We start from the raw sequence: 14933 nt of genomic DNA, 5'->3' as shown, positions 1-14933 counted from the left end.
AGTCATCTGTCTAAAGCAAATAGGAAGCCAAGCTGAGCCACTGAGTATACTTCACTTATAGGCTTAATCCACTTCCTTATTCACAAAATTTATTATATCTGTACATTAAGACCAAATGGAGTTTTCTTAGCATTAATCAACAATTTATAATAGAATATTAACAGACCATTTGACTTTTATGCAGAATTTCCTCTCCCATCTATGGTTAGAAAGTCTATGAAGGGAAGGGTCAGACAAGCTTAGTTCATACTGTATCTCTTGTATCTAACCCAATGCCTTAAACAAGAGCTCTCAATGAATTTCTGTTGAATGAATCAACTGTAGCCCAACTTTTTTAGATGAAGTCTGGGGTACAAAATGCAAATACAAATGGATTATAGGAATTCATTATAATACTACTTCATAACTACTAAAGCAACAAATAACAGAATAATAGCTTGAATGTTCCAAAATTCAGTATGTAGTCAGTGTCATGCACCTAAATGGCAAAATGTCCAAACCAAACTATTCCCATACCCATCATTAACACCTATATACTTACAAATTTCCTTTCAGTGAATATCCCCAAGTCAAACAAATAGGAATTACCTTTGAATCTGTCCTCTTTCTCATCTTTCAGAAGTATCTTGCAGCCTTAATATTTATGGAATCAGTCCCTTTCTCTTCCTCTTCCCCTTCACTGACTCTATAAATTCAAACTTTCATTACTTACGAATTGCATTAAAAAAAAAAAAAGCCTCCTAACTAGTCTCTCTGCTTCCAACCTCACACACCCCAAATCATCACCTAAACTGTTTCCAGAAAGGTACTTCAAAAATGCTAATATGATCATCTCATTTTCTTACTAAAATGCCATCAATTTCACAAAAAAGCTAAATGTTTAGAATCTAGCCTCTTTTAGTTCTACTCTTATGGACATCTTATGGCTTCCATTGTAGGGGTAGAGATTTTATCTTTGTGTGTTGCATTTCTGCTATAAGAAGTTCCCTCTGCTAACCTCCTAGCTAACTCCTTTTCATCCTTCATGTCTCAGATCACATTTTTTTTCAGTTATACAGGCAAGATTTCCATAATAACCCTGTCCTCTAGACAGGTGCAAGTGAATTTTTAGTGTTTTCAACCTATTCTATATATCTGTTTTATTAAAGTATTCTGTAATACCTGTTCCCCACGAGAGAAAACCTGTGGTTTTATTTCTATACATTCAGGAAATATCTAGCACAACATCCAATTACAGGAGGTATATAGCAAATATCTATTAAGCCAGTAAAGTTGATTTTTCACAATTCCAGTAAGGAGAAAAGACTAAAATACAAAATGGTCATAAATAGTTGTAGGAGTCAAAGGTTTATGGAATACTGGATAAATAAAAGAAACTAGGGTCTTTAAAACCAATCTTTCCAAAGCCTTCACAAGTCACTTCTCCAAAGGGGACGGGATACAATCATTTTTCAAATATATTGGCAATATACTATCACTTTTATTTCAAATAATAAGATAGATAAGAAGGTATAAACCATCCAGTTTCAACAACAGTTAATATTTTACAGCCATATTTGTTTCTTTCTGCTTCTTTTTCCGGTTATTGTATAGTGGTCCAAATACACCTGTTTGATCCCTTTAGGTATGTGTTTATATAAGTAGTACTATATATTATGCATCATTCTGCAGCTTGCTTTGTCCCTTAAAATGCATTTCTAAAATCTGCCCATAATGGTACCTAAAGCTCTAGTTCACACAAGTTTTAACTGTTATAGAAAATTTAACTGTCTGAATATACCGCATTTTATTTATCAATTGTTCTGTTCACAGACTTTTACTTCCTTTGTCTTTCTTTTCACTATTACAAATTAACAACAGAAATTACTGTATGAGCCTCATCTATAAAACTACATAAAATTTTCTCTAGAAGTTATACCTAGGAATTAAATTCCCTTTATTCAAAGTATCCCAGTTAAAAAAAGAAAGACATAAGAAAGAAAAACGTGTTGCCCACAGTGTAGGTACTCATTAAATAGTTGCTAAATGAAGGAAAAATGAATAGATCACTTAACCTTTCTTGATACTGTCAAATTTTTCTCCAAAGGGGTTATACAGATTTGTACTCCCACTAGTTGGTACTCTGCTTCCTTACTGACTTTTAGTACTTTCCAGATACTTTTATGCTACTCAAATGAAGAGTATGAAACAGAATTTTAATCTATTTCATGTCAAATTTTATTCACTCTTCTTCCTATTTTCTTAAATGGCCTACTGTTTGCTCTAAAGTGTTCTAACTGTTTATTACTACTTTACAGAATGCTGATTTTTCTTATAGTGTTAATTTTCTCTCTAGGAGTCTTACTGAATACTCATTAGTCCAATAGTCTAGGTTATATTGAAACTCCTACATAGACAATTGCATATTCTGCAAATACGGATAATTTTACATTTTCAACTACTATACTCTAGCGCTTATTCCTGAGAATACATCTAAACTTCCCTGTTAAAAATGGTGTGACGTGAGCTACAATGTTTTTGTGTGATAGCCTTTACCAAACTATGGAACTTCCCTCTTGATGGTTTACTCACAAAGAGTTATTGTTCACTCTATCAGCTACTATTTTATCAAATGATTTTTATAAACATTCTACATCAATTTTCCCCTTGATATGATTATGTGCTATATAATAGTAAAAGACTTTCTAACATTAAGCCACCCTTGCATTCCTAAGATAAAATCTGTAAGTTTTGAAGTGTACTGAACTCAAATTGCCAGTATTTTGAATCAGCAGACCTATCATTTCTTTTTCTACTTAATTTGCATTTCTACTTTTTTTATTCCTTTCTTCCTAATTACTTTAAGTTTGCTATTTTTCTTTCTTTAAATTGCTTCTATTATTGCTAATTAGTGCTTTTGCGGGAAGTCGTTGCTTTTATTAACATTCACATTTCAACAGTTTATTTAACTCTTTACTACATGAAATAATTAAAAGTGCCTTTCCAGATTTGTGACTATGATGTGATGTAGAAAGGGAATTTGTTTTGTATATTTCAATCTTACTTGCATTGTGGTCAGCAAAAAGGTTCTTAATGAAATATTAAGGTTCCTTAATGAAATATTTCAAGACTTTCTTTCAAGCCTCAATATTCTACAATTATACTGTACAGGCACACCTTAGACCTATTAAGGATTTGGTTTCAGACCACTGCATCACAGCAAATATTACAATACAGTGAGTCACATGAATTTTTGGTTTCTCAGGTTATATAAAAGTTATGTTCACACCATATTATATTAAGTGTGCAGAAACATTTGTGTCTAAAAAATCATTGCCTATACCTTAATTAAAAGATAATGCTGTTGGGAAAATGGTGCTTATAGACTTGTTCGATGAAGGGTTGCCATAAGCCTTCAATTTGTGAAAAATGCAGTATCTGCGAAGCTCAGGGGGAAAAAAAAACAAACAAACAAGGAATGCCTGTGTAATGATATTCACTTATCTTTCTTACTCCTGACAGCAAACTCTAGATCCGAGGAAATGTGACTGAAAATTTCTAAAAGACTACCTCTTCAAAACCTATGTCTCTTCTATTCCCTTGGAATTCTTCCCCTGCATATTCTGGAACCCTTTCAATCCACATCAAAGTCACTCAACTGCTCTTTCATATTTACTTTTTTATTTCTGGGCTACATTCTGAATGAATGCCTAATGAATGCCAATTCTTGAATTCTCCTTGGATGGCATCTAATGCGGCTTTTTAACCTCAGAAAAACCTATTTACTAAGTTTATTTCCTTTTTAGTATTAGGTAGAATTTCTTTCCAGAGAAGGTAATGGCACTCCACTCCAGTACTCTTGCCTGGAAAATCCCATGGATGGAGGAGCCTGGTAGGCTGCAGTCCATGGGGTTGCTAGGAGTCGGACACGACTGAGCGACTTCACTTTCACTTTTCACTTTCATGGATTGGAGATGGAAATGGCAACCCACTCCAGTGTTCTTGCCTGGAGAATCCCAGAGACGGGGGAGCCTGGTGGGCTGCCGTCTACGGAGTCACACAGAGTCGGACACAACTGAAGCAACTTAGCAGCAGCAGCAGCAGAATTTCTTTCATCTCTATGGAAACGTAAACATACTTATTTCTTTTATTTTTTACCCCTTCCTATGTTTTTGAGATTATCTCTGCTCCATCTACTCACTTCATGGAGAACTAGATCGTATAGTGGGCTTAGAAAGAACTTCCTGCTCTAAGATGATACAGGAGATTTTTAAAGACTCCCTCACGAACCAAGAAAGTAGTCATTTTAATTCAGGTCCTGATTATAAGGACTATGTCTGTCCTCCCCTTTCCTTCATCTCATGATTTTCAAAAAGTGGGGTTTTAGCATAAGCCAGTATCCAAACTAGGGCCATCCTGAGTAGTAAAGGAGTCTCTATTAGTTAACTACATGGATGATAAGCATAAAGCAGAGTCTCAAGGCTAACCAAAGATATTTATTAATATGATCCCCTGAAACACAAGCCTTAGCCTATGCAACAGTTATTAGTGGCTTTCTTCCATCTCCTTCCAAGTATGGGGTCTCATATTAGGCCCTGGCTTCATGTATTTTAAGCCTAACTTTATTCATACACACTTCATGAAGCACTTTACATCCTTTTAACATACAAGATCCAAACTCCTGGCTACAAGTAATTACTTCTGCTACCTTAAACCTAAGGCTGACCACTAGGTAGTTTTTTTCTATATAAACCACAGAAACATTTAGTTTTTAAACCCATTAATGCCTACCCTCTTTTTAGCACTTTGTCTTTCATTACTTTATATTTGAAATGAAGGGATAATAAACACTGAAATTAGTGTGCCAGCTTCATTAAAAGACCTGCATTAATTTTTTAAACATGAATTTTTAAGCATTCCTTTCGCTCAGTAACCACTTTCAGGAATTTACATTACAAAGGATTCCTACAAGCAATATTTCATAAGGATATATAAAGATCTTCAAAGTAGTACTATTTTTAACAGAATAAAACTACTCTTAAATAATTATCTTAAATATACTTATTCTTCTTAAACAATAAAGCAGTCCAACAGAAAACTAATTAGATAATATAAACGTTGAAAATTCTAAGGTTAATCCACCGGAAAAAAATGCCCACAACAGAGTGCTGAATAAAATGAAAAAAAGTACAGCAGTTTGTAGATTAATATGAATACAGCTAGGAAACAAAAACATAAAAGAATAATAAAAAATTACAGCAAAATAGAAAATGCATAGGGTCACTTTCAATAGAATAGTGAGAAAAGTTGAAAAAGTGAGTTAAAACCAAATTCTGGAAGGTACCAAGGTTCTGACTACTAATCTTTACCCTTTATAAAAATATGAATCCAAAATAATTTAAAAAGAGAATAAAGTATGAAAACAGCGATAGGGAAGAGTAATGTAGATGAAGACTACAGAACATAATGGGTGAAAGAGAAAAAAATCTTATACTCATCACTAGTGTATATCAAAATCAAATGATTAATTTTCTTCACAATAAATACTGAAGATTTTATTCATATTAAACAAAAGATGGAAAAATAAACTTTTGCATGAAAAAAGAAAGCAAAATAATGAAATGGAATTTTAGAATTTAATTTCCTTGATTTTCTGCTTGTGTCTTTACCTACGGATGGCAGGCAATAAATAGATTTTGATTAATATCTCTATAGCCTGTTGACAATTTTTTTATTGCAGTTTGTATCTGCAATAGAAACTCTCAAGCTTAATGGCTAAAAATCACTTAATATATTTCAAAATTATACTTATATACTTTAATGTTGTCCATTGCTTTGGATAACTGGGAATTCAATATTTCACCACTTAGCATCATCAATATTTAGCATCATCACACCACTCTAACACCCTCTCCTTCCCATACGAAATTCCAAGATTCCTGAACAAATCAATCCGGTAACATACATTAAACTCCCTTAAGGAATTCAAAAAGAAATACATGTAAAAAATAAAAGGTATATTAATAGAAAGTTGCCTGCTTTTGGCTCTAAAAGTAAATCTGTTTCATAAATTACCCAACTTTCAAACTTAAATTGAAAAATGAAGTATCAAAAATGAGCAAAAACAAAATAGAAAGATTAAACATATAATCATTAGTAATTAAAAATGGAAATTAAAATAATGAATTACAGTCTTTATCTATATTGCCAAATAATTCTTAAATATAAAATAACCAATTGCTAGCTAAACTTCTGGTGAAAGATAAACTAGTACAAATTCTGGAGAATAAAATGGTATTTATTACTACAGAGTTAAGAAATATTCTTAAAATAATTTTACCTCTAGTCCTTTAAAATGAAAAGAAGATGTAAGGAACTAAATACAAAGGATTAATAAGTTTTAAAATATTCTAAAAATGTAAACACACACTAAAGGAATCATAATACTTATAGTTTATCCTTAAAATGAATTAGAAGCCAATAAAGATGTGCTCTTCGAGACTATTTAATGACACTTATTGAGTGAATGAGGGCAGAAGAAACAGTGTAAGAAGTTATAAAAGATCACACAAACACAAATAACCCTAAAATGTTAACTGTGGTTATTTCTAATTCACTACTTAGGCATTTTTTTATACCCTTTCTTCTTTCAAATATTCTTCAATACACATGTTACTCACATTAAGTCAAATTCTAAAAATATACACGATTGACACAATACAAATTCTCAGGCAGTTCCTACTATACTGCAAATTATTTTAGTCAACATAATGCAATTTAAAATTTGTAACATTAACTTACTATTAAACAATATGCCTTTCCTGACACTTTTACAAAATAAGCAAAGAAAAACCCTTAGTAAACTTGACTACACATCAACAATTGTATAAAAATGTCAAAATATACACTAACAGGTTTTACATGTTATTGACACTATATTGCTTTATTAGTAAAATAGAAACACTTAAAATTTACCTGCATTGCACTTTTCCCCAGCTTCACCACTTCAAATAATGTGACAGGTTCCCCTTCACCATTCTGTTGAGGGTGCCCATTGGCTCTTCCACGGCCTGTTCCTCTAACTCCAGCTTCAATTCTACTCTTCTCTCCTGGTGATTTTCGAGGTTTCTTATTTGTAGACTGAATAAAAAAAGAAAAGCAAAATTAAATGCAGGCATATTTGCCTTATGGAGAGCGATCTCAAATTATGTTTGAGCCTGTGAAAGGGAATTTAGCACTGTTATAGGTAAGAGATAACTTCAAAAGCTTTACAATGTTTGTACTGATTTTAAAAAAAAGTGCAAACAGAAAAGTACAAGTTAATTTATACAAGGTATGAAAAGAAAAAGATTTACTATTTTGTACAATAATGACAGTGCTGGAACCCTGTCCCCAAACACAACCCTGTCTTGACATTTTCTTATTACCAACCTCAAGACTAGACTTCCTCAGAAATCATGTTCAACAAAATGCTACTTGGACAAACTGCATGTTCAACTTCTCCTTCAACTTAAGTACTAAAATATTTCTTATTCAGTCATGCAACAAATATATATCGACAATTTTTGGAACCATCTCAAGTAATAAAACTACGGCAAATATTCTGGCCTTGTTTCTCAGTAAGTTCATTTCAGTCGTTCAGTCCTGTCTGACTCTTTGCCAGCTCATGGACTGCAGCACAATAGGTTTCCCTGTCGATCACCAACTCCCAGAGATTGCTCAAACATGTCCATTGAGTTAGTGATGCCATCTAACCATCTCATCCTCTGTTGTCACCTTCTTTTCCCCCCTTCAATCTTTCCCAGCATCAGGGGCTTTTCCAGTGAGTCATTTCTTTGCATCAGATGGCCAAAGTATTGGAGTTTGAGCTTCAACATCAATCCTGCCAATGAATATTTAGCACTGATTTCCTTTAGGATTCACTGGTTTGATATCCCTGCAGACCAAAGGACTCTCAAGAGTTCTCCAACACCACAGTTCAAAAGCATCAGTTCTTTGGCACCCAGCTTTCTTTATGGTCCAACTTGCAGATCCAAACATGACTGCTGGAAAAACGATAGCTTTGACTAGACACACCTTTGTTGGCAAAATAATGCCTCTGTTTTCTAATATGTTGTCTAGGTTTGTCAGAGCTTTCCTTCAAAGGAGGAAGCATCTTCTAATTTCATAGTGCAATCACCATTTGCAGTGATTTTGGAGCCCCAAAAATAAAGCCTCTCACTATTTCCATTGTTTCCCCTTCTATTTGCCATGAAGTGATGGGACGAGATGCCATTATCTTAGTTTACTGAATGTTGAGTTTTAAGCCAGCTTTTTCACTCTCCTCTTTCACTTTCATCAGAAGGCTCTTTAGTTCCTTCTCACTTTCTGCCATAAGAGTGGTATCAATTGCATATCTGAGATTACTAATATTTCTCCCAGCATTCTTGATTCCAGTTTGTGCTTCATCCAGCCCAGTATTTGACAGGATGCACTCTGCATAGAAGTTACGTAAGCAGGGTGACAACAGACAGCCCTGACATACTCCTTTCCCAATTTAGAACCAGTTTGTGATTTCATGCATGGTTCTAACTGTTGCTTCTTGACCTGCATACGGATTTCTCAGGAAGCAGGTAAGGTGGTCTGGTATTCCCATCTCTTTAAGAATTTTCCACAGTTTGCTGTGATGCACACAGTCACAGCTTTAGGAATAGTCAATAAAGCATAAGGTTTTCTGGAATTCTCTTGCCTTTTCAATGATCCAATGTATGTTGGCAATTTGACCTCTGGTTCCTCTGCTTTTACTAAATCCATCTTTACCATCGGTACTGTTCATTTACTGTTGAACCCTAGCCTGGAGAATTTGGAGCATTACTTTGCTAGAGTGTAAGATGAGTGCAATTGTGCAGCAGTCTCAACTTTTTAGCATTACTTTTCTCTGGGATTGGGACACTTTCCATTCCTGTGGCCATTCTCAGTTTTCCAAATTTCCTGGCATATTGAGTGCAGCACTTTCACAGCATCATCTTTCAGGATTTGAAATAGCTCCACTGGAATTCCATCACCTCCGCTAGCTTTGTTCGTGGTGATGCTTCCTAAGGCTCACTTGGCTTCACACTCCAGGATATCTGGCTTGAGGTGAGTGATCACATCATCGTGGTTATATGGGTCATTAAGATCTTTTTGTATAGTTCTTCTGTGTATTCTTGACACCAATTCTTACTATATTCTGCTTCTATTAGGTCCATGCCATTTCTGTCCTTTATTGTGCCCATCTTTGCATGAAATGTTCCCTCAGTATCTCTAATCTTCTTCAAGAGATCTCTAGTCTTTCCCATTCTGTTGTTTTCCATTTCTCTGTATTCATCACTAAGGAAGGCTTTCTTCTATCTCCTTGCTGTTTTTGGAACTCTGCGTTCAGATGGCTGTATCTTTCCTTTTCTCCTTTGCTTTTCGCCTCTCTTCTTTTCACAGCTATTTGTAAGGCCTCCCCAGACAGCCATTTTGCTTTTTTGCATTTCTTTTCCATGGGGATGGTCTTGATCCCTGTCTCCTGTACAATGTCACAAACTGCTGTCCATAGTTCTCCAGGCAGTTTGTCTATCAGATCTAATCTCTTGAATTTATTTGTCCCTTCCACTGTGTAATCTTAAGGGATTTGATTTAGGTCATACCTGAATGGCGTTTTCCCTGTTTTCTTCAGTTTAAGTCTGAATTTGGCAATAAGGAGTTCATGATCTGAGCCACAGTCAGTTCCCGGTCTTCTTTTTGCCGACTGTATAGAGCTTCTTCATCTTTGGCTGCAAAGAATATAATCAATCTGATTTTGCTGTTGACCATCTAGTGATGTCCATGTATAGATACGGCTCTTGTCTTTTTGGAAGAAGGTGTTTGCTATGACCAGTACATTCTCTTGGCAAAACTCTGTAAGTCTTTGCCCTGCTTCATTTTCTACTCCAAGGCCAAACTTGCCTATTACCCCAGGTATCTTTTGACTTTCTACTTTTGCATTCCAGTCTATGATGAAAAGGACATCTTTCTGGGGTGTTAGTTCTAAAGGATCTTGTAGAACTTCATATAATCATGCAACCTCAGCTTCTTCAGCATTACTGGTTGGGGTATAGACTTGGGTTACTGTGATACTGAATGGTTTGCCGTGGAAATCAACAAAGATCATTCTGTTGTTTTTGAAATTGCACCTAAGCACTGCATTTCCGACTCCTCTGTTGACTGTGATGGCTACTCCATTTCTTCTATGGGATTCCTGCCCAGAGTAGTAGATCTAATGGTCATCTGAATTAAATTTGCCCATTCTGGTCCATTTTAGTTCCCTGATTCCTAAAAAGTCTATGTTCACTCTTTCCATCTCCTGTTTGATCACTTCCAATTTACCTTGATTCATGGACCTAACATTCCAGGTATCTATGCAACATTGTTCTTTACAGCATCATACTTTACTTCCATTACCAGTCAGTCCACAACTGGGTTTTTCTTCTGCTTTGGCTCTTTCTCTTCATTCTTTCTGGAGTATTTCTCCACTCTTCTCCAGTAGCATATTGGGCACCTATCAACCTGGGGAGTTCATCTTCCAGTGTCCTATCTTTCTGCCTTTTCCCAATGTTCATGGGGTTCTCAAGGCAAGAATACTGAAGTGGTTTATCATTCAGTTCTCTAGTGGACCACATTTTGCCAGAACTCTCCACCATGACCCATCCAACTTGGGTGGCCCTACAGGGCACAGCTCATAGTTTCATTGAGTTAGACAAGGCACAATCTTCAATTAACAACCCATCCCATGCCATGCCCCCAACTTACAAAGAAAAGTCAACACCTGATATCACCTTATCTATGTCTCACCTTTAGAGTCAAGATAGAGTAGCTTGCAGTCACTATTGTTATCATTCCCATAAATTTCACTTATATATAAACACACTAGAGTTACTGACCAAATTCACCAGTAAAATTAATGTTGCTAAATTTAATAGACATTTTTTTGCAACTCTCCCAGCAAGCCACATTATCCCTATGTGTTTCAGATATCTCTTCCCTCCCTATATTCCTTCCCTGTCAGTGTTACCTTAGGTCTCTGCTAAGCATCTTCTCAATCTTTATATGCTTTCTTGAGTGGTTTAGTTCTCTCTCATACCAGACTGTTTTGGTTATCAATTTACTGTTCTCCAAATGTACTCTATTTTGCCCCACTTTGTGACGCTGGAACTGGATTCGGTAAACATTTCTCTTGCCATCCGCTGCAAAGGTAAGCTTTATAACTCAAATGCCCTAGAGGAACACTACAAAGCACAGCATAGTGGGACTTCTCTTCCTGCTCACAGGACACACTCCCATCATTCTCTATTCTTATATTCTTCAAAGTACTCTCTCACTCCTCTTGATATTATAGTTAATAGCCTGACCTCTATTTGTGTGTGTGAATTAATACATAATAAATTTACTGCTTATTTTAAAATAAATTAGTTTTAGAACACTGTTAGCTATAATAAAATAAAGTTGTGAAGACAGTAAAAGGAACCCCCACATATATCGTATCTAATTAGATCTATTATTAACACCTTACTATTTATATGATATATGTTACAATTAATGAACCACTCTTGATACATTAACAAAAGTCCATATTTAATTCAGATTTTCCTAGTTTTTTTTTTTAATGATCTGTTCTAGAAGCCCACCCAAGGGCTCTTAGACATATTCACATCATGTCTCCCTAAGCTCCTCTTGGCTGCAACAGTTTTTATTCTTTCCTGGTTTGTGGTAACCTTGAAAATTTTAAGGAACTTTGGACAAGTATTTTATGTTGTACAGGTATTTTATACAACATTCCTCAACTGGGGTTTGTCTGATGTTTTTCTCACAACCAGACTGGAATTATGGGTTTGGAGAGGAAGATATAAGAGTTAAAGTGTCACCTTTATCTTTTGTCACCTCACAATTAAGGGTATAGTCTAACACATGACTTATCACTCTTAATGCTGACCTGTTAATCAATTGGCAGAGGTGATATTTGTCAGGTTTTCCACTGTAAAGTTACTTTTACTCTTGTCTCCATACTTCACTGTTTGGAAGAAAGTCACTATGTGCATTCCACATTGAAGGAGTGAGGAGCTATGCTCCACCTCCTTGGAGATCGAGCCTTTATACATACTGTTTGATATTCTTTTAGCATGGGAGATTTCTCTATTCTCTCTCATTCATTCAATCATGTATACTAATGTAGATCCGTCAACAGTTATTTTGGATTACAATTAAATATTATTTTATTTTGTTGTTCAACTTGTTTCAGCTTTGGCCACTGAGAGATCTTTCAGTTTTGTCTCCTTTGTCCTTCTGACATATTATTGTGTGATAAATATACACATACTCCATTATGTGTATTTTTTATTTAGTACTTTGTTACTTTCTGGCAGCACAACATTCTCCATGCTCATACTGTATATTCTGTTTTCCAGTTTTAGAATCAGGTAATAGTCCTTGTTCCTTTTATTAGAGAATTTTATTAGGAATAAAGATCTGGGCACTAGGTTTTGCTCCTTGATACTGAGTGCCCTTGCTTCTAGGCCCTTAAGTGAGCAAAACAATGAAATGTATGTTCCATATATATATACATAACTACAAATATTTCTGTATGCAATGATCTGTTATCTATATTAAGTTAAGCAAACTTTTTTTGAAACTGGTATCTCCAAATCTAATCCATTAACATATGGATGCTTCTTCCCCATACTCATCTACAAACTCCCACTCCAACAGCGAGAAATCTGGCTCTCATCAGTGTACTTATACAGCAGTATTTTAAGCCCTAGCAGTATTTTAAGCCCTATCTCATGGGAAACAATTTTATGAACTAGATTGCAGCTCTTTGATGCATTGTGTACAGCAATTTTCTTTGACTTTAGTCTTACAGACTCATTTCCAAAGTTACTAAAGTCAGCAACAGACTTAGATGATATTGATACACTCTACATTTCTTCCTGGTATCCCCCCAACCTTATAAATGATTTTTTAAACATGTGAATTAATAAAATTCACTTTTTATGAAAAGTTCAATGATTTTTGACAAATACATAGTGTCATGAATGCACAATTATGGAATAACAGAAAAAAGTCTCACTACCTTAAAAATGCCTATTGTTCACATTTAACCCTCCCACTTTCCCTTGGCAAACTCCAAAAAATATTTTTTAATCACCACTACTGTTTTGTCTTTTACACACTCATATAATTGTAGTCACACAGCATACATTTTCATACTGGTATTTTTCATCTTACCAAAACAAATTAAATATTGATCCATGTCTTTTAGAGGTTAAATAGCTCATTTCTGTTTATCTGTAAACAATATTCCACCGTATGCATGTACCATGTTTTGTCATCCAGTTACCTAACAGTGGACATCCTGCCCACCATTTTTAGCAGTTAGGAATAAAACTTCTATAAGAATTTACATGCAGAGTTTTGTATAAACAAAACTTCCAAATCCATTGTGCAAACCTCTAGGATTACCATATCATACAGTAAAACTATGTTTAGCTTAGTACAAAACTTCCACAGTCTTCCAAAGTGGCAACACCATTTCACATTCTAACCAGCAATGAGCTCCAGCTTCTGTTGCTTCGAATTCGTGCCAGGAAATTGGTATTGCCAGGTTCTTAGATTTCAGCCACTCTAATAGAGAGATACTTAGTTGTCTTAATTCATAATCCTCGAATGATAAATGATTAAAGAATTTCAACAAATGATAATTTCTCACATTACATTTTTCTGTTTGAATTACTGGTGAAGATTTCTCTTCTGATTAGACTCTCCAATCTTGTACAATCCAACACCATAACCTCTATCCTCACAAAGCTATTACGATGGTGCAAAAGTAAACATGGTTTTGCATTGTTGAACTTTGCTGTTTGATGTTGGAATACACTGTAAAATACATGTGCTTATCATATACATCATTAAAATGTACATTTCTCACTTTCTTTCCTAATGACTTAACACTTGCTCTTTATTTTATATTTTTTTAGACAGAAAACTAATTTGAGCAATTCTTTTTTAAATTTGAGTTCAAAATGGGTCATAAAAGCATCAGAGACAACTCACAACATCAACAATTCATCTGGCCCAGGAACTCCTAACGAACATACAGGGCACTAGTGGTTTAAGAAGTTTTGCACATTACACAAGAGCCTTGAAGATGAGGAGTACAGTGCCCAACCATCAGAAACAGACAACAACTAACTGAGAGCAATCATTGAAGGCAATCCTCTTACAACTACACATGAAGCTGTCAAAGAACTGAGTATCAACCATTCTACAGTCATTAGGCATTTGAAGCAAATTGGAAAGGTAGAAAGGCTTGATAAGTGGGTGCCTCATAATCTGCCTGCAGATCATAAAAAACCGTCATTTTCAAGTCTCGTCTTTTATTCTACACAACAATCACAAACCATTCCTCGACTGAATTGTGATGTGCAACTAAAGTAAATTGTATGGAATAACTGATAACGACCAGTTCAGTGGCTGGACTAAAAAGAAGTTCCCAAACACTTTCCCCATAAATCGCAACACACCAGGCCTCCCTGTCCATCACCAACTCCTGGAGTTCACTCAGACTCACGTCCATCGAGTCCTTGATGCCAGCCAGCCATCTTATCCTCTGTTGTCCCCTTCTCTTCCTGTCCCCAATCCCTCCCAGCATCAGAGTCTTTCCCAATGAGTCAACTCTTCGCATGAGGTGGCCAAAGTACTGGAGTTTCAGCTTTAGCATCATTCCTTCCAAAGAAATCCCAGGGCTGATCTCCTTCAGAATGGACTGGTTGGATCTCCTTGCAGTCCAAGGGACTCTCAAGAGTCTTCTCCAACACCACAGTTCAAAAGCATCAATTCTTCGGCACTCAGCCTTCTTCACAGTCGAACTCTCACATCCATACATAACTACTGGAAAAACCATAGCCTTGACTAGA

General features: G+C 35.4%; 1 protein-coding gene across 1 annotated transcript in view; it reads right to left on the bottom strand.

Annotated features, from left to right (window-relative positions):
- Positions 1-14933, bottom strand: part of STAG1 (stromal antigen 1) — a 465665-nt gene that overhangs the window by 296627 nt on the left and 154105 nt on the right. Inside the window, exon 4 of the mRNA XM_052642913.1 lies at positions 6955-7119. Within this exon, the coding sequence (XP_052498873.1) occupies positions 6955-7119 (165 nt within the window). The remainder of the gene's footprint in view (positions 1-6954; positions 7120-14933) is intronic.

Source organism: Budorcas taxicolor, chromosome 1, assembly GCF_023091745.1.
Source record: "Budorcas taxicolor isolate Tak-1 chromosome 1, Takin1.1, whole genome shotgun sequence".
Taxonomy (NCBI): domain Eukaryota; kingdom Metazoa; phylum Chordata; class Mammalia; order Artiodactyla; family Bovidae; genus Budorcas; species Budorcas taxicolor.
The sequence above is the reverse complement of the archived record's forward strand: the minus strand, read 5'-3'. Positions and strand labels throughout refer to the sequence as shown.